At 43.8% G+C, this 20367-nt stretch overlaps 1 protein-coding gene across 1 annotated transcript in view; it reads left to right on the forward strand.

The window, feature by feature from the left end:
• LOC101340788 (serine/threonine-protein phosphatase 4 regulatory subunit 1-like) overlaps positions 1–20367 on the forward strand; it is a 105204-nt gene that overhangs the window by 49086 nt on the left and 35751 nt on the right. The window contains exons 4-5 of the mRNA XM_023742687.1: positions 10944–11050; positions 12549–12691. Coding sequence (XP_023598455.1) covers positions 10944–11050; positions 12549–12691 — 250 coding nt within the window. The remainder of the gene's footprint in view (positions 1–10943; positions 11051–12548; positions 12692–20367) is intronic.

The following is a 20367-nucleotide window of genomic DNA, read 5'->3' on the forward strand; positions in this document are numbered from 1 at the left end:
TCGTTTTTCTTTATGTATTTTCTTTTCATCTTTTTCATTGTTGATTTTGTATTTGCTGAGTGTTTGTTTTTCTAGTTTTTTATTTTGACTTGTAAGATTGTTAGTTTCCTTTATAGTTACCTTAATTAATATTTACTCCTATTTTTCTAAGTTTATACCAGTCTTTTATTTCTTTATAGCACCTTGACTTCCTCTCCATATGAAAAATCTATGTCTACATTTTTTAAGTCCCTCTTTTTTGTTTTAATGTTGTCATCTTTTACACACTGACATCTGTTTCCCTATTTTCAGTGTTTTAGCTTTGGTTTATTTTTGTAACTTCCCTATCTGGGTTTTATCTGGTTGTTCTGTCCTGTGTTCTAGTCTCGAGTTGTTATCTGATGTTACTGATTTTCTAATCAGAGGACTCCCTTTCGTATTTCTTGTAGTTTTGGTTTGGTTTTTGCAAATTCCCTAAACTTCTGTTTATCTGGAAATGCCCTAATTTCACCATCATATTTCAGAGACAGTTTTGTTGGATATATAATTCTTGGCTGACAGTTTTTTTCCTTCAAGGCTTTATATATGTCATCCCATTGCCTTCTTGCTTGCATGATTTCTGCCTAGTAGTCTCAGCTTATTCTTATTGACTCTCTTTTGTAGATGACTTTTCATTTCTCCCTAGCTGCTCTTAAAATTCTCTCTTTATCTTTGATTTTGGCAAGTTTGTTGGTGACTTTCTTTTGGGATCTACCTTATGTGGGGTTCGATGAGCATCTTGGATAGATATCTTCTCATTTTTCATGATATCAGGGAAGTTTTCTGGCTACGAATATTCAACAATTCTGTCTGTATTTTGTATTATTCCCCCCTGTTGTGGTGCTCCAATCACTTGTAGGTTATTTCTCTTGATAGAATCTCACATAATTCTTAGGGTTTCTTCACTTGTTTAAATCCTTTTATCTGATTTTTCCTCAAATAAGTTGGTGTCAAATGCTTTATATTCAATCTCACTAATTCTGACTTCCATTTGCTCAGTTCTGCTCCTATGACTTTCTATTGAGCTGTCTAATTCTGAAATTTTATTGTTAATCTTCTGGATTCCTGATTGCTGTCTCTCTATGGATTCTTGCAGCCTGTTAAATTTGCCATTATGCTCTTCTCTAATCTTTTTAATTTCCTCTATTTAGTGTCATGTGTTTTGCTTAATTTGCTTCGTAATCCCTTGAAGAGTTCTGTATATTAATCTTTTGTAGTCTGCCTCTGGTAATTCCAAGAAATTTTCTTCCTCTGGAAAATTTCTAGATTCTTTATTTTGGGAGCTTGCTGAAGCCATCCCGGACTGCCTCTTTATGTGATTTGATATTGACTGTTTTCTCTGAGCCATCAGTAAGTTATTATATTTATTTATGTTTTCTTATTGTATCCTAGCTTCTTGATTTGTTTTGACATGCCCAAATAGGCTGCTCGCGTGAGCTAGTTTGATTATTGGCACCTTTGAAGCTCTAATGTCCTATCACCGGGTGGTTAGATCTGTTACTAGGTATGTGAGCTCAGGAGTCTGCCCACTCCTCCTGTATGGATTCAGCTCAGGTGCCCAGGTAGATAGCCACCAAGTACATGGTGTAGGCTCTCACCTACAGTCCTAGACAGGCGTGGGTGATTGGTGTAGGCACAGGCATCTGGCTGTAGCAGGGGGACACACTCTGAGCAAGGCAGGGGGCTGACGGCCACCCCGAGTATCCAGGAGGAAGGCATCTCCCTGTTCCCTAGAGGTTTTGCACCTGGACTATGAGCACCTAATGCTGTTGGCTCTAAGGACTGGGGAGCATCTCTTATTCTTGGGCCTCTATCGCAGGTGGCTAGGTAGCGTGGGTGGAGCCCCCAGTCCTCAGGCCCCTGATGTGGGTAGGTGAAGACCCTGCTTAATGGACAGAGCAGTGTCAAATGTCACTGAAACAGTTGAAGTTAGACTTCAGTTATATACCCTGTTGTACTGCAGTAATGAGGGCCTATGCTGTTGAAATGGGCTCACAGAAGTCTATGCAGGGGAAAGACACTCAAAGGCCGTGGATCCCTTATGCCTGTGCCTAGGCAAAGGAACTGTGCCTACCCTGAATTCCTGGCTTAGGGGAGCCAGCAGGTTTTTTTTCTCCCCCACAGTTTGTTAATTTATTCACCTTCAAGGTTGGGAGCATAGCTCAGGGTGTGTGATGGATCCTACTTCCAGCTCGGGGGACTCGGCAATTGCTGAAGCCAGTCTGGGACCCAGTGCAGAGCAGGGAGTGGGGAGTTAAATGGGAGAGAGGTTTTTCCCTAAGGGGGGTGTTTTTGATCCGTGCGGTAGCTGGACACAAGTACTTATCTTTCGCCGATTGAGGGCTGCTTCTCACTGGTTCTGGGTGGCCAAGTAGACTCTCTGTCTCTGGGTCTCTCCCAGTGTGGAATATGCCTCCCAAGCATGGCTGCTTGCCTGCCTCACCACTCACCCCTGAGCTGATCAGGCCTGAAGGGCTCAGGTTCTTGCTGGGTCAGGTCTGGCAACTCCTCGCTGCTTATGAACTGCCTCTCCCTCCCCCTGCCACTCAGTCCGGTTCCTCAACTTTGCCTTTGATTTTCAGGGCTTCTAAATTGTCACATATAATTGATTCACCTGTTTTTTCGGGTCTTTGTTGTAAGAGGGTCCACCGGAAGTGTCTGACTACTCCACCATCTTGGCACTGCCTCCCTTGAGGTTTATTTGAGATAAAATAAAATTTGCCTATCTTAAGTATACAGTTGGATGAGTTTTGATCAGAGTATACAGTCGTTTCACTACCACCACAACCAGGTTTTGAGCGTTTCCATCACCCCTGTGGATTCCTTTGTTTCCCCTTTGCTGTTGATCCCTGCCCTGTGCCCCTGTCCCAGACAACCACTGTTTTCTGATGCTAAGGTTTTGCCTTTTCTAGAATTCTGTATAAATGGAATCCTATGGTATGTATTCTTTTGTGTTTGGCTGCTTTTACTTAGCGAAATGTGTTTGAGACTCATCACTGTTATCAGTAGTTTGTTTCTTTCTATTGCTGAGCAGTATTCCATCACATGGATAGTTCACATTTCGCTTATCTGTTCATCAGTTGATGAATATTGGGATTTTTCCATTTTGTAGCTATCATGAATAATGCTTCTATGAACGTTTACACACAAGTCTTTGCGTGGAGCTATGTTTTCATTTCTTTTGGGTACATACCGAACGAAGAGTGGAATTGCTGGGTTAATGATAAGTATATATTTAGCTTTTTAAGAAACTGCCAAACTGTCTTCCAAATCACTTTTGCTTTTTACATTCCCACCAACAATGTATGTGGGTTCTTGTTGCTCCGTATCTTCCTGTCTTTGCCAGTACTTTACTCGGATTTCACCAATTTTTCCATCGATGTTCTTTTTCTGTCAGAGGATCCCACATAGGATGCCACATTGCCGTTCACAGTCATGTCTCCTTAATCTCCTCCAGTCTGTGACAGTTTCTTCATTTCTCTTTATCTTTTATGACCTTGACACTTTTGGTGAGTGATGATCAGCTTTTTGTGGAATCTCCCTCAGTTTACGTTCGTCTTATATGTTCTTATGTTTAGACTGAGGCTTTGAATGTTTGGGAAGAATGCCTCAGAGGTGCTGTACCTTTCTTATCACATCATATCCAGGGTTCATGATATCAGCATGACTTACTACTGGTGATGTTCGCCTTGATCACTTGGTTAAGGTAGTATCTATCAGGGTCATTGTGATTTGCATTTTGCTAAAACCCTGGTGGCACAGTGGTGAAGAACTCAGCTGCTAACCAAAAGGTTGGAGTTCGAATCTACTAGCCACTCCTTGGAAACCCTATGCGGCAGTTCTGCTCTGTCCTTTAGGGTCGCTATGAGTCAGAATCGACTGAATGGCAATGGGTTTGGTTTGGTTTTAAAGACCTGGACCACCACTTGTCTGTCAATTTGTCATACTTTGGTGGTTTGTGTGTTGCTGTGATGCTGGAAGCTATGCCACCAGTATTTCAAATACCAGCAGCGTCACCTGTGATGGACAGGTTCCAGTGGAGCTTCCATACTAAGACAGACTAGGAAGAAGGACCTGATGGTCTACATCTGAAAAAAATTGACCAGGGAAAGCCTTATAAATAGCAGCAGAACATTGTCTGATATAGTGCTGGAAGATGAGCCCCTCGGGTTGGAAGGCACTCAAAATACAACTGAGGAAGAGCTGCCCCTCCTCAAAGTAGAGTAGACCTTAATGATATGGGTAGAGTAAAGCTTTCGGGACCTTCATTTGCTTAGGTGGCACAACTCAAAATGAGAAGCAGCAGCTGCAAACATCCATTAATAATCGGAACATGGAATGTAAGTCGGAATCTAGGAAAATTGGAAATCATCAAAAATGAAATGGAACGCATAAAGATCGATATCCTAGGCATTAGTGAGCTGAAATGGACTGGTATTGGCCATTTTGAATCAGACAATAATATGGTCTATATGCTGAGAATGACAACTTGAAGAGGAATGGCATCGCATTCATTGTCAAAAAGAACATTTCAAGATCTATCCTGAAGTACAGTACTGTCAGTGATAGAATGATATCCATGCACCTACAAAGAAGACCGGTTAATATGACTATTCATTCATATTTATACACCAACCACTAAGGTCAGAGTTGAAGAAATTGAAGATTTTTACCAACTTCTGCAGCCTGAAATTGACCAAACATGCAATCAAGATGCATTGATAATTACTGATGATTGGAATGCAAAAGTTGGAAACAAAGAAGAAAGATCAGTAGTTGGAAAATATGGCCTTGGTGATAGAAATGACGTCAGATATTACATGATAAAATTTTGCAAGTCTGACAACTTACTTCTTCATTGCAAATACCTTTTTTCACCAACATAAATGGTGAATAGAACATGGACCTCATCAGATGGATTACACAGGAATCAAATTGACTACATCTGTGGAAATAGACGATGGAGAAGCTCTGTCAGAACAAGGCCAGGGACTGACTGTGTAACAGACCATCAATTGCTCATATGCAAGTTCAAGTTGAAGCTGAAGAAAATTAGAGCAAGGCCATGAGAGCCAAAATACAATCTTGAGTATATCTTGCTTGAATTTAGAGACCATCGCAAGAATGAATAGGATGCACTGAATACTAATAACCAAAGACCAAGAGAGTTGTGGAGTGACATCAGGGACATCATACGTGAAGAAAGCAAGAGGTCATTAAAAAGACAGGAAAGAAAGAAAAGACCAAAATGGACTTCAGAAGATATTCTGAAACTTGCTCTTGAATATAGAGGAGCTAAAACGAAAGGAAGAAATGATGAAGTAAAACAGCTAAACAGAAGATTTCAAAGGGTGGCTCAAGAAGACAAAGTAAAGTATTTTAATGAAATATGCAAAGACCTGGAGTTAGAAAACCAAAAGGGAAGACAAGCTTAGCATTTCTCAAGCTGAAAGAACTGAAGAAAAAAAATTCAAGCCTTGATTTGCAAAATTGAAGGATTCTGTGGGCAAAATGGAGCCCTGGTATAGTGGTTAAGAGCTCAGCCGCTAACCAGAAGTTCGGTAGTTCAAATTCTCCAGCTGCTCCTTGGAAACTCTACGAGGCAGTTCAGCCCTGTCCTGTAGGATCGCTGTGTGTTGGAGCCAGTTCGACGGCAGCTAACAACATAACATGGGCAAAATATTGAACGGCACCGGAAGCAACAAAAGCAGATAGAAGGAGTCACTGTACCAAAAAGATTTGGTTGACTTTCAGCCATTTCAGGAGGTAGCGTATGATCAAGAACTGATAGTTCTGAAGGAAGAAGTTCAAGCTGCACTGAAGGCATTGGCGAAAAACAAGGCTTCAGGAACTGACAGAATACCAATTGAGATGTTTCAACAAACAGATGCAGCACTGGAGGTGTTCACTCATCTATGCCAAGAAATTTGCAGGACAGCTGCCTGGTCAACAGACTGGAAGAGATCCATATTTGTGCCCATTCCAAAGAAAGGTGATCCAACAGAATGTGGAAATTATTGAACAACAAACATCATTAGTATCACACACAAGTAAAATTTTGCTGAAAATTATTCAAAAGCGGTTACAGTAGTACAAGGGCATACTGTGTGGTTTAAAGTCAGGAAAGGTGTGTCTCAGGGTTGTATCCTTTCACCATACTTATTCAATCTGTATGCTGAGCACATAATCTGAGAAGCTGGCATGTATAAAGAACTCGGCATCAGGACTGGAGAAAGACTCATTAACAGCCTGCAATATGCAGATGACACAGCCTTGCTTGCTGAGAGCCGAGAGGACTTGAAGCACTTACTAGTGAAGACAACAGCCTCCAGTCTGGATTACACCTCAAAATAAAACAAAAATCCTCACAAGTGGACCACTAAGCAGCATCATGTTAAATGGAGAAAATATTGAAGTTGTCAAGGATTTCGTTGTACTTAGATGTACAATCAACACCCATGGAAATAGCAGTAAAGAAATCAAACAATGTATTGCATTGGGCAAATCTGCTATAAAAGATGTCTTTAAAGTGTTAACAAGCAAGGATGTCACTTTGAGGACCAAGGTGCGCCTGACCCAAGCCATGGTATTTTCAGTCACCTCATAGGCATTCGAAAGCTGGACAGTGAACAAGGAAGACTAAAGAACTGATGCTTTTAAATTATGGTGCTGGTGAAGAATATTGAATATACCATGGACTGCCAAAAGAACAAACAAATCTGTCTTGGAAGAAGTACAGCCGGAACGCTCCTTGAAGTGAGGATTGCAAGATTTCGTCTCACATACTTTGGCCATGTTATCAGGAGGGACCATTCCCTGGAAAAGGACATCATGCTTGGTAAAGTAGAGGGTCATCAAAAAAAGGAAGACACTCGAGATGAGATGGATTGACAAAGTGGCTACAACAATGGTCTCAGCATAACAATGATTGTGAGGATGGCCCAGGGCCAGATAGCATTTCATTCTGATGCACATAGGGTCATTGTGAGTCAGAACTGATTTGATGGCACCTAACAACTAACAACAGCAAAGACGTGGAATAACGAGCATTTTTTTCTTGTGTTTATTGGCCATTTTTGTATCTCTTTTGGTCATGTTTCTGTTAAAATCTTTTTGCCCCTTATTTTAATTGGGCTGTTTGTCTCATTACTGTGTCATAAAAGTTCTTTATATATTCTGGATGCAAGTCTTTTGTCATATATTTTCTCTGTTCTATGACTTGTTTTGTCATTTTTTTTTTCCAAATTTTATATGTTCTATTTAGTAACATTGGTTACATTCTTCACATTGTGTCACCATTGTTGCTATCTCTACCCATATTGTTTCACCACTATGGACTTAGACTCACTACCCCCTAAACATCTCATGTATGCTTTAGAGTTACTGTTGACTATTTGATTCCATATAGATAATTCTTTAAAAGTTTGCAATTCTCATGACAAACGTTCTCTACTAGTTTAGCTAAATAGTTGTGTAGTTTCAAGATGACTTCATGGGATAATTTTGGTTCATGGTTTGAGGATTTATCAGAGTGACAGATTTGGGGATTCCTCAAGCCTCAGTAAGTCTGGGTTCTGTAAGAATTTCAAATTCTCTTGCACATTTTTTTTTGCCTTTTCATCAGGATTCCTAGATCGAAACATTCAGTAATGATAGCCAGGCACCATCCAGTTTTTCTGATCTCATAGCTAAGGTGTAAATAGTTCATTGAGGCAGTTAGACCTAAGTCCAGTTTCTTGTCTGATTCCTGGGTTTCCTTCTTCTTCTTCTGCTCTAGGCGAATAGAGACTCATATTATATCTTGGATGGCTGCTCAGAAGTTTTTAAGAGGTAGGGTATAGTTTTGAACAAAGTTTTTTGACACCAAATTCCATATATTCTATAGTACCTGGTTGAAATGGCAGCCAGGACTAATGCCTTCGGTTCCTCAAGCCTGCAGGGAATAGGTGGTCACAACTCTGGTTGCCATCAAACCACACCATCAACAAAATGAAGATGAAGGTACATCTACAAGCCAAGGACCATCAAGAAACACCTGGGCTTCCGGAAGCTGGAAGGATCTTCCCTCAGAGGTGACAGAGAGAGAGCATGGTGCAGCTAACACATTGATTTGGATATTCTTCTAGCTTCCAGAACTGTGAGACAAGAACAATAGTGACAAGAATCTCGTATTTAGACATGCTGATGGAGTGGTTTTCTCTACAATTGTGGAAGTTTCCACCAACTTTCCATTTCCCAACAGAATGGGGCTATCTTACTTCATCACATAGTCCAGAGATTCTTAAACTCATCATGGTGCAAGGTAGGACAGTCTGTTCAAAACTCTGAGCTGTTTCTAAAACAGTAGCCACCTAGATCCCCAGATACCAGAACATCTTACTTCTAGTGGGGATATTCAAAAAAGCAAAACTGAAGCAGACTTGAATTTTTACTATTTAGGTGAACTGGAATGATAACCGGAATGGGAAAAATTATGGGTTGAAGCCCTGGAATGGGAGACTCGCAAGAAGCATAGTGAGCCCTTTCAGGATCCTAATGAGTGAAGTTGAATTATTGGCAGGACTGTGGAGAGTGACACACATTTAGAGGGGTGTGGTCGCTGCCATCTTTGAGCAGGTCACTGCTGTTTTTGACTCTGTTCAGAATCCATCGGGCAAGAGATTTGGTTGCTATGCAGTCTGTACGATGCCCTTGTTTTATGAGAGGAAGTTCAGGTTTCTAGCAGGGCTTTGACTGAGACTTTTTCCCATTCCGGTTATAGTTCTGGTTTACCCAAATTTAAAAAATTTGAGTCTGTTCCAGTTTCACTTCCTCGGCCATGACTGAACCAGGAAGAATCGATTTGAAGCTCTGGTTTGGACTCTTACACTGACTTTTATCTGTTTCTCCTCACAGGTGTATCGATTTTTGTGTTATGAATTTTGAAACTGTATTATTAGGTACATAAACATTTAGGATTATTATGCCCTCTTGATAAGTTTACCCCTTTATCATTGACCTTATTTATCCCTGGTGATATTCTTTGCTGTAAAATTTAATTTGTTTGACATTAATATAACCACTCCAGCTTTCTTTTGACTAGTATTAGCATAGTATATATTTTTCTATTCTTTTACTTCTAACCTGTTTACATCTTTATGTTTAAAATGTGTTTGTTGTAAGCAGCATATACTTGGGTCTTGCTTTTTATCCTTTCTGACAATCTCTGCCTTTTAACTGAAATGTTTAAACCATTTATGTTTAATGTGATTATTCAAATGGTTACATTTAAATCTACCATCTTGCTATTTGTTTTCTATTTGTCACATCTCTTCTATTCCCTTTTTACTCTTTATTTGCCTTTTCTTGGATTAATTGAATTTTTTTTATGAATTTATCTTCTTTATTAGCTTATTAGATATAACCCATTGTTCTGTTATTTTGATGGTTGCCTTAGGGTGTATAATATACTTATTTAACTTATCACAGTCTACCTTCAAGTGATATTTTATCTTCACGTATAGTATAAGAGCCTTACAATAATATACCTCCATTTTCCCTCTTCTGGTCTTTATGCTATTTTTGTTATACATTTTACTTATACATATTTTATAAACACACAATACAGTGTAACTATTTTTGTGTAAACTATTTTTGTTCAATTAATTTTCAAAGGGGTCTCAATAAGAAGATAAAAGTCTTGTGTATTTACCCATGTGGTTGCCATTTCCAGTGCTCTTCATTCCCTTATGTAGATCCAGATTCTGTCTGCCGTTATTTTATTTCTGCCTGAAGGACTTCTTTTCTCATTTCTTGTAATGCAGGTCTGTGATGGTTAAGATTGTATGTCAGCTTGGAGCGAACCCAGACTAAGACAAGGTCTGATGGTAATGAATTCTTTAAATGTTTGCATGTCTGAAAAGGTCTTTATTTCACCTTCACTGTTGGTTTTCTGTCTTTGGGTGGTCCAGCCACAGTTCACGTTGGCCTTCTGAGCCTGTGGGTCTGTTCTTGCGGAAGGCCTTAGACCTTCTGGGTACCTCCTCCACTGATCACTAACTTTCAGGGTTGAAGTCTCTCCTTAGTATGTCTGCAGTAGTTAAGATCACGCTTGGTACATGGGATATGGTCACTTGGTCCTGCAGTGATAACCACATTTTCTTCCATTTGGAATGCCCAAAGAGTATTCAGTTCTGCTGTTGCTTGTCATCTTATGGGGGACTGGCCTAGCCTTCGCTGTGCTGAGTCCAGGCCTGCTCCTCAGCCCCAGGCTGGCTCACTGCTCTCCTGTACTTTGCTGCAGGTCCCGGAGCCCGGGGGGCTTCTCTTTCCTCTTGGTGACTCCCACCAGCCACTCACCACCAAACTTGCTGGTGTAATGGGATGTGGTCTCCCATCTCCTCCTTTCCCTTAAAACAGGCATTATAGGCCTTGCTATCTTACAGGTTTTGTAATCAGTATAGGAAGATGTGAGAGTAAAAATGAGAAGCGTGGGGAAATGTCTGAACTTTAACAGTACTCCCTCCCAACTCTTAGACTTCATAGTTCCTCACTGAGTCATCAAGAGGGCCACTGGATGACTCTTAGGGCCTTCTCCTTCTGCCCTTATTGGTTACTTAATCCCCCCTCACCCCGTCTGCTGTGGGGTCTCTCTTCCAAGTCTTTCTAGGCCTGAAGAATCAGTCAGAAAAGGAGAGAAGGGTTTTGTTGCAAGTGAACAGTTTTGACCTCTAACAGCGGTCAGACTGGAGGACACGCTCCCTGTTCCTGTTGGATTTCGAGCCACTTTGGAATGACCATTTTTGGCTGTTTCTTGATTTTCTCTCTCCTCCCTCTAGACAGAGGTTGTTGACTGTCTTTAGCTGTATGGTTGTGTTATCTGCTCTTAGTGCAGTGCCTGCTAGTGTTGTCCAAATAACTGTATGGATCATTTCTTGTTTCCATAGTCAGATTATTGCCAGAGGACTACTCGATATCTTCCGGGACTTCAGTAGCAATGAAGAAGACTTCTTAACAGTAATGGAGATTGTGGTCAGATTATCAGAAGATGCAGGTTTGTATAACGATTATATAATTTAATTTTTCACTTGCACATTTCTAAGAAGTTTTACAAAACCAATGGTAGCTAATTTTTAAAAAACTTTTATAATCCATAAGTTTTTAAGCACTGTCTAACAATGAATGGACTTATCATGAAGAATGGGCCTCTTACTTGAATATGACTCAAATTACCCGTAATTTTAGAAAATTAGAATGACTAATGGTCATGAGTCCTCTTTGCCCTGCAGTCAGGCCTTTCGTGTTTCGTAAGTTTTGTGAGACCGTTGGTTACTGTTGTTGTTGGGTGCCGTCGAGTTGGTCTCGGCTTACGGTGACCCTAGGTACAACCAATGGTCCCGCGCCATCCTCACAGTCATTCTTATGCTTGCGCCCACTGTTGCAGCCACTGTGTCAATCCATCTCGTTGAGGGTCTTCCTGTTTTTCACTGACCCTCTGCCTTACCAAGCATGGTGTCCTTAGCTGGTTGTTAAGAAATAACAAATCAAAAATACCAACTCAAAAGAAGCCCTTTGGATTAGAACAATCCCAGTCATTAACTTTCCTCACCTCTGATCTTCGTCAGCTAATCTTGATTTTTCTTTCTCTTTCTACTTCTCCATGATTGCTATTCGGGAGGAAAAGCACATTGCCGTGTAGTAGACACTGGGACCTTGCCTCCCTCCCCCCAGTACACACCCACACTGAAGATGAGTAAGATGAGTGAGTGGTGGAGCTGCTGGTACTGACAGCTGCTCTGACGTCCCTCTTCCCTGCATCTGTAATGAATGATGGAACAGCTTCAGGAAGTTTCAGGAATCTTAGGCCTGCTTTAGAATTTGATCATTTTAGCTGAAAATAGAAAAATAAGTCTTTCTTCTCTGTATCGCCCATATTAGTTTAAAATATTCATATGAATATGACACAAGGCTTTTAAAAAGGCCCACGTGGATGTTTGGAGTCTTCAAGTGGATTCTCTTTGTAAATGAGTCACCATTTTACGGTGCTGCAGCAATTATATATTTGTGTTAAATTTAATGTGGTATATTGGAGCTAGAGCTGCTCTTTTGTTTAATGCTTTGCCTTGGAAATAATTGGGATGCGTGGATTGTGGGGGAGTGCATTTATGAAAGAATTATTTATAATGTATACATTCTGGCTGGAATTTAAATAAGCACAGCCCATAGGTCTGGCATATAGGCCATTAGTTGTAATGGCTTTTGGAGGCTGGCCCAGAGTGCAGACTTCTCCCTCCTCAGTTTATATATGGCTTATTATAATGGAGTTGTCATTCTCTCTTCTTTTTATGTTTTTATACTGCCGTATAGCTTATTAGCTTTTTAAGCCTGTCTGTAGCATAAATACTCTGAATGAGAAATGATTTTTAAACTGCATTTGTCTAATTCTCTTGATGAAGTATTTTAGTAAGAAAAGCTAGAAACTATCAGCATACACTCTATAAGATGCTTGGCTCACTTGTGATGTGTTTCTTTTTTATTTTTCACTGCTGCAGAGCCTACAGTGCGGACCGAGCTGATGGAACAGATTCCTCCCATTGCCATGTTTTTACAAGAAAACAGATCAAATTTTCCAGTGGTGCTCTCCGAATACCTCATACCTATCGTAGTGAGGTACCTCACAGACCCAAACAATCAGGTTTGAAAACTTGTGGCCTTCAGATCTCTTTGGCAAATCCTCTCTAGTCTTATTTCAGCTTACATTCCTAATTCAGAAAACAGCTTCTTTGAGTTAAGTGATTCAAGAACAAAAGGTCTGTGCCCACTTCTTTTCATCGTGTAGGATCTGTGCCCACTTCCTCTCACACGTAGGGAGATAGCGCTCATTCTGATATTTCATTTTTTAAAACTTTTATTATGGAAATTTTCAGGCTCACAAAGAAGTAGGGAGAATATTGACACAAATGCCCGTGTGCCCGTCACCCAGCTTCAACCATTGTTCCTGTTTGGCTCCTTTCATTTATGTTACCCAGATAAACTCAGGCCAGACGGAAGCAATTTCCAGACAGCATGTCATTTCTATTATAAAAACTTCAGTCTCGCTCTCTAAGAAATAAAGACTCTTTCTAAAAACGTAACGACAATACCATTATCACGCCTGTTAAAATTATCAGTAGCTCCTGAGTATCATCTAATACCTAGTCACTGTTCAGATTTTCTTACTTTTCTCAAAAACGTGTCTTTTGCGGATAGGTTGTTCCAGTCAGAATCCAAACAGAGATGACACATTGCGTTTGGTTGATACAGCTCTTAAATCTCTTTTCGTTTAGAACAGTTCTTCTTCCCCTTCCTACCCCTTGCTATTTATTTGTTGAAGAAGTGAGCTCATTCATCCTATAGAATTTCTCCCATTTTGAATCTGGCTGATTGCATCCCCATGGTGTTGTTTAAGATGTTGCTCTATCCTCAGTATTTCCTATACCAAAACTTACTGCCATCAAGTCGATTCTGACTCAGTGATCCCATGTGACAGAGTAGGACTGCGCCACAGGGTTTCCTAGACTGTAATTTTTATGGAAGCTGTCCGCCACATCTTTCTCCCACCGAGCGGCTGGTGGGTTCAGATTGCCAACCTTTCAGTTAGTAGCCGAGCAGTTAACCACTGTGCCACCAGGGCTCCTGTTTCCTGCACACTGGTAGTTAAATCTAGAGGCTTAATCAGATTCAGATTATCTGTCATAGCAAGAATACGCAGGAGGTGGCGTGGCCCTGGTGGCAACGTGGTTACTCGGTCAGCTGCTAACCAAAGTGTCGGCAGTTTGAATTCACCAGACGCTCCTTGGAAACCCTGTGGGGCAGTTCTCCTTTGCCCTGTAGGGTCGCTAGAAGTCGGAATCCACTCGACGGCAGTGGGTTTTTGGTTTGGGTAGGAGGTGGCGCTGTGTCTTACTGTTGCATCAAATCAGGAAGCACCAAAGCTCAGGGTGGCTGTCTTTTCCTGGGGTTGAGTTTGGTCACTAAATTCGGGTGCTGTCTGCCTGACCCTTTTGTTATAAAGTCTTGTCAGCCGTTTACCTAATGATATGAGCAGCCATTGATGATCCAGGCCTCGATCCAGAGTTTCATTAGAGGCTGGCAAATTGTCATAATTGAACTCCATCATTCCTTCCAAAGTTAATAGCTGAAATTCTTCTATAAAGAACTCCCCCACCTCCATCCACTGTTTGGTAACCCCAAAATCCTGTCTGCATAAGAAAAATAGGATAAATACTTAATTTTTTTCCTTTATTTACCAGCTTCTAGAATCATTAATTGGAACCCTAATGATCTATAAATGTTACCAATTAAGTTTTAAAAACTTGTTTGTTTTGAGTATTATTATCAATTCCTGAATTTTAACCTACTTGCTATGTTCAGCCCATGGTAGTCATTATTCTTTTTGGTGATCAGATTGTCCCAGCTTTGGCCAGTGGGAGCCCTTCCAAAGTGGGCTCCTGAGTCTTTTCAGCATGACCTGGTAGACTTTGATAGCTCACGTCTACCTGGAATCAGCCATTTCTCCAAGGCGCCTGGCTTCTTGAGGGAAATGACTGTAAGAGACCAGAGCGGAGATGCTGAGGTGCTCGCTGTGATGGGGTTCTGTGCTTTAGTGATGGAGCAGTTTCTTTGTTTGACAAGTAGAAATTCCTCTTGAGTTTGTATTGATATTTCCAATTCAGATTTGAGATTATAGGGCTTTTACTTAACTTCCGTCATTTTACATTTGTATCCTTTTCTTATGACACAAAATTTGCTTCTTAATTACATTAATGTGTGTGTGTGTATATATATCCATCCATCTATCCACCTACCCTCCCACCCACTCATCCAACCATCTACCCACCCACCCAAGCATCCACCCACCACCCACCCATCCATCCATCCACCCATCCATTCATCTATCCTTTTCAAAATAAAAATACCAGTATTATTATTACATTATTGCTAACAACGTGATGGGATTAGTGCTGACATTTTAACTGCATTATTACTAGCACTGTGACAAGATTAGCCTTTTAGGATTTTCTGCAGTTCTTTTTGTCTTTAGGCAGTACCCCACCGGAGAGGCATGGTCACCTTCATGTTGCTGTGTTTGAAAGTTGCTGTCATGGACCCTTTTCTTTGTGGTTAAGCTTCCAGCCTGACACACAGGTTCATTTGTTTCCACGTATTTTTTATTTTCGGGAAATGCTTTGGTTTTGACACTTTGATTTATAATTATGTGAAATGTTTCCATGATTCCAAAGTCAAAAGTACGAATACTATGTTTAGGGAAGTCTGACTTTCATCCCTGCCTACCCCCACCAGCCTGTCCTCACCTCCCCCATAGGTAACCATTTTTATTAGGGTTTGGTTTATTTTTATCTTTAAAAAAAAAAGGACACAAACAACTCTAAGAAAATATGTATATGCCCTTGCATTCTCTCCGTGTGGCCTTGCCCCTTGCTCGTTAGGAGATGGTGCCCTTCACCTTTGTACCGTGCGTTGCTTTTCTCGCTGCCTGGTGTGGCCTGGAGACCAGTCAGGGTGGTGTGTGGGCATCTTCCTCATTCTTCTCCACAGCCTGGAGCCCTGCTGGGGCACATAGCGGTTTACTGATGGACCTTGGGCTATTTCTAGTCTTGTGCCACTTTAAAAGCACTGCAGCGACTCACCTTGTCACCTCGCAGCCTTTCTGTGCCAGGTGTGGGCAGCCTGGCCCTTTGATGACAAAGCCCACCTCACATACCAGTCAGTGTATTTGGGGGATGGATTTCCACAAAGGGCAAAGGCGTCTGTAAACTTCATGATCTGCCGTGTTTTCATTATTGTTACTCTCAAGAAATTCTAAAATGTTGGCTTGTCATTCTCCCTTTTGCCAAATGTTCCTAGAAGAGCAAGCACTGACTTTTAACTTGTTAAACGGTGACGGGGTTAAAGGGGTTTCAAATAAGGAAGAGATTGCCCTCGTCCCGCTCTGTGGACATCAGCGCTTTGATGATTTTTGCGTCTTCCTCTCCGAAGTGCACATTTTCCCTCGTGGGCTCATCATGCTGCAGCGCAGCTAGCTTCTCTTGTCGTCTGTTTGTCCAGACAGTCTGTGAGTGCCCGGCCTACGCCAAGCTCGGCACTCGGCACGGGGGATAGAGAGGTGAGAGGACAGGTGTCCCCTCAGATAGCGCGTCGGCTGTGCCAACACTCGCATTTCCTCTGGTCCGTGATCCAGCAGAGGCAGCGACTTTCCTTCTCCTTTGGAGAAGTCCTCGAAAACAAGATTACCCTGGGTCTGGGGACCTGACACCTCCTTGCCCTTTGTCATCTGTTATTGCCGTATATTCTATTCCTGAGGTGGGGTGGAGGCGGGGACTGCGGTCTGGACCCCAGCCTGCGCTTGCAGAGGAGTTATATCCACGGTCAGGAGTAGGCTCCCCACTGTCCACTGAGCTGCTTCTGCACCTCAGCTGTGACCCCCGCCACGGCCGTTCCCGCCCCCACCCCCCCTCGCCTGCTGTGTCTCTGGAACGGCCTTACAGGCCTTCCCCGAGACCCCAAAGGTGGCTTCCCCGACCCCATCGTCCTCCTGCCTTTAACTTCCTGTTCCTCCTCAGCTGCCCCCGCCCCCCGCCTTTCCCAGCCGTCCCTCTACTGGCCTCCATTTTCTGTCCATCTGTTAGTGCTTCTACCCCAGGGCCCCGAAGCTCCTCCACCCCCGCCCGCTGAGCCCCGTGGGGGAGGTGCACGCTGCATTGATTGGTGCCATTGCAGATTTACAGATTCCCTTTTCCTTGTCCCTCATCAGCTGCTTTTCACGTCACCCTTGGCACCTCTCTGAGACCTTTACCACTGTTGTCAAGCCCCCACCCCCGCCTCGCTCCAAGCAGGTGACCTTGCCTTTTACTTCGCGGAGAAAATAGGGGCCTTGAATCTTCATCCCCACCTCAGTGAGCGGAACCACCGTCTGCTCCGTGCAGTTGCCCGGAGCCGCAAGCTGGGAGCCATCGAAATCCTTCCCTCTCTCACCTCCGTCCACTGAGACCCAGCCGTGCCTTCCGGATCTCTGTGATGAATTCCAGTCTCCCGAGTGCGCCCCTCCTCTCCATTCCTGTTGTCTTGAAACACAGAAATGCAATGGGGTCACACCTTCCTCTGACTTCCAGACCCCTAAATGCCCTCAGGTCCAGCCCTGCTCCTCTGTGAGGCTGCCTGCCCCTACCCCACCCTGGACCTTTCCCTGTGGCTCGTTCCTGCCTTCCTGCTCCCCTCAAAGGCCCCTTCCTCCCTCAGTTTGGTGCTGACTCATCCAGGTACCCACAGTGTGGCCCCCAGGAGTGCCCTGTAGGTCCCCGAGGAGTGGGACACTCAATTCAGCAAAAGTACAGACTGTTGTGCATTGTGTCTCAGGCCAGCCCGCTCTTCTCAGGCCAGCCCGCTCTTCTCTGTCCAGCTCCAGGCACTTTTCGTGGTCAGTGGACACCCCTCAGCTCACATGCCGTTCACATATTACCGCCATGACTTCCACCACTTCTAGCAGCTTCCACGTGCTGACTGTGAGGGCCATGCTCCAAGGTAGCTGGATTGGTACACCCACTCTTCCTAAGCCCGTTATGACGTGTGGGAACGCTGATGCGTTCATTCTTGTTTTAGAGATGAGGAAACTGTGGGGCAGGGCCGTGTGGCCAAGTGCTGGGCTGGGGCAGGACCCCGGGGAGTCTGCCCAGTCTCAGGAAGGCCATCTGTTACATGTTCTGGGATTGGCAAGGCTCTACCTGTATTGTAACTGGTAGTTTCTCCCCCATTCTAGACTGTGAGCCCCTGACGGTAGCAGCTGGGTCTTATTCCTCTCGGGACCTAGCACACGGCCTGGCCGCCAGTAGATTTATGGGATGGAATCAGCTGTCACGTCAGCCCTCTCCATCTTGCACCCGAACATGTTTCCTCCGCTGTCCCACCCCTTTTCAAGTCAGTATCTCCGTGTCTGCCTTTGGTCCCATCTCGTTTCCTGCTGAGTTCCCAGCCTCTGGTTAGCTTTTCTCTTCCATGCATCATCCCGCCTAAGGCTGCCTCGTCCTGCCCTTGCCTGGACCCCAGACTCCCCACCCCGACCAACCTGCAGCTCACTGACCTGCGGCTGGCACGCCAGGAAGCCGGCCGGGAGGGCTGTCCCTGAGGTCTGTCTGCTCAGTGTGAAATCCAGTGCTTTTCTCTCTCTTTTTAATAGTTTTAATTTTTTAAATAGTATGAAACATTTTAATGACACAGAAGAGGCTGGTCTGATAAACACACAGTACCTACTGCTCATGTTTGGCAAATGTTAACATTTTGCTTCAACCCTTTTTGTTCTGTGTTTGAGGGTCACAGCTATGGGTAAAATTACATTTGTACCCTTCCTCCGTCCCCTTCTCTTCTCTTTCCACAGGGAGCCACCGTCCTGAGCTTGGTGGGCCTCCTTTCCAGACAGGTTTTCCCATCGCACTAGTATGTGAGTGCCCTGAGTAACCCAGGGTCTCGTCTGGGGCCCTCCCAGCCTTACATCGATGGCATCGTGCTGTCCGGTCCAGGCTGTGCTTGCCCCCCCCCGCCCCCCCCTGCCAAGTTTTAGCTCCGCCCTGTTGATCTGGCTAGCTCTTGCTCGTTTATTTTACCTGTTTTATAGTGTAGCATTTCTTTTTTTTCTCCCCCCACAGTTTATCTATTCAGTGACTCTTCTTTTCTCCTTTGCTTGATCCATTTACACCATTTGTCCCTGCTAACTATTTTCCGGTTTTTGAAGACATTTTTATTGGGTGCCCACCAGGCACTCTGTTTTGTTCTACCCTGGATAATGGGATGTAAAGGTGACAGGGACATGTTCTCTGGTCTTCATGGGGCTCATCGTCAGGCAGATCTAGACGGGGGTCCTCTTAAACGTTCCCCCTGGCTGCTAACAGTGACGCTTTATTCACAGGGGTGCCAGCATCCATCTGGGGCTCACACCTGTTCTAAGCCCTGTTTATGTGTTGGACCATTTTGTCCCCAGAACTGCCTTTTGAGTTAGGTTCTGTTATTTTACAGATGAGAAAAACAATCCTGGTCCAAAGCGGGGGATGAGGAACAGAATTTCAGATTCTCACGGAGCCTTGGAGGCTGGATGAACCCCTGAAGCTATTACGCTGAGATAATCTTTAAACCTTAAACCCAAAATATCCCCTGAGGTCTTCTTAAAACCAAACAGTAGTTTAGCTTAATTAGTAAAGAATGTCGGCATTCAGCATTGTGCTCTTAAAAACCAAAAAAAAAAAAAAACAAAAAACCCAGCTGTTACAGTCGAGTGGATTCCGACTCGTTGCTGTCTTAAAGAGCTGTGTATCTGGGATCACACTGACCATAGCAACCTGAAAGTTTAGACAGGAAGCTTAGGCGGCAGTGAGTTCATGTTAATGGGGGAGGAATAATTGGGAAAAGGAAGGTGAGAATGGTTGCACAACTCGAAGAATGTAATCCGTGTCACTGAATTGCATGTGTAGTAATTGTTGGTGTATGCCCTGCTGTGTATATTCGCAACAACAACAACAACGAATCAAAAAAGAAGGTAAATAAAGATGAGGAAAGTGAAGCTCGCAGAGGCTAAGTCACTTGCTCAAGGTGACTCAGCTAGTAAGTGGCAGGACCCAGATGGGGCACAGCGTGAGACTCCACGGCCGGGGCTCATGACAGCGCGGGGTGCCCTCTTCTGCCTCTCCCCTGACTTCCTGCCTGCGGTTCTACAGTCTCCGCCTCTAGCCCCATAGTTTCTCTCTCATTCTAGACTCTGAGCCCCTGACGGTCGGAACCGGGGCTTACTTACCTCCATGACCTGGTGCCCCCTGGGGCCTGGCACCTGGTAGATGCCTGCCCTCAAGGGGTGGTGTGCTTCAGGGTGTCGTCCTTGGTCCCCAGATGGTCTCACTTGCTCCCGTGGCCCCAGGAGAATGTGTCGGCAAGTGGCCACCAGACCACCCTCTTTCCCAGCCTCTGGAGAGTTGGAATCACTGAGCCTGTTTCACAGCCCACAGGCTCAGAAGTCTTCACCCTCCTCGTCTGGCTTCTTCCTTCTTCTCTATGTCGGTGGTTGGGGATCTGAGGCAGGGACACTGGCATCCTTGATTTTCTGTCCTAGCCCCCAGCACCAGGCCTGGGTCACAGTCCGCAGCTTCTCCATTCAGGAGCCCCTCTCCTGCTGTCCTGGCTTTCGGGACCACTTCTTTGTTTCTAAACTGCCACCCTCACTGACACTCCTCTGCTTTAAACCCACGGTGGTGTCCCATTTCACCTGGAATAGTCACTGGAGTTCTTAGTGGACACTGAAAACCTTATCTGGCCTCAGCTGTCCCCTCAGCC

The sequence above is a fragment of the Trichechus manatus genome, unplaced genomic scaffold (genome assembly GCF_000243295.1).
Source record: "Trichechus manatus latirostris isolate Lorelei unplaced genomic scaffold, TriManLat1.0 scaffold00008, whole genome shotgun sequence".
Taxonomy (NCBI): domain Eukaryota; kingdom Metazoa; phylum Chordata; class Mammalia; order Sirenia; family Trichechidae; genus Trichechus; species Trichechus manatus.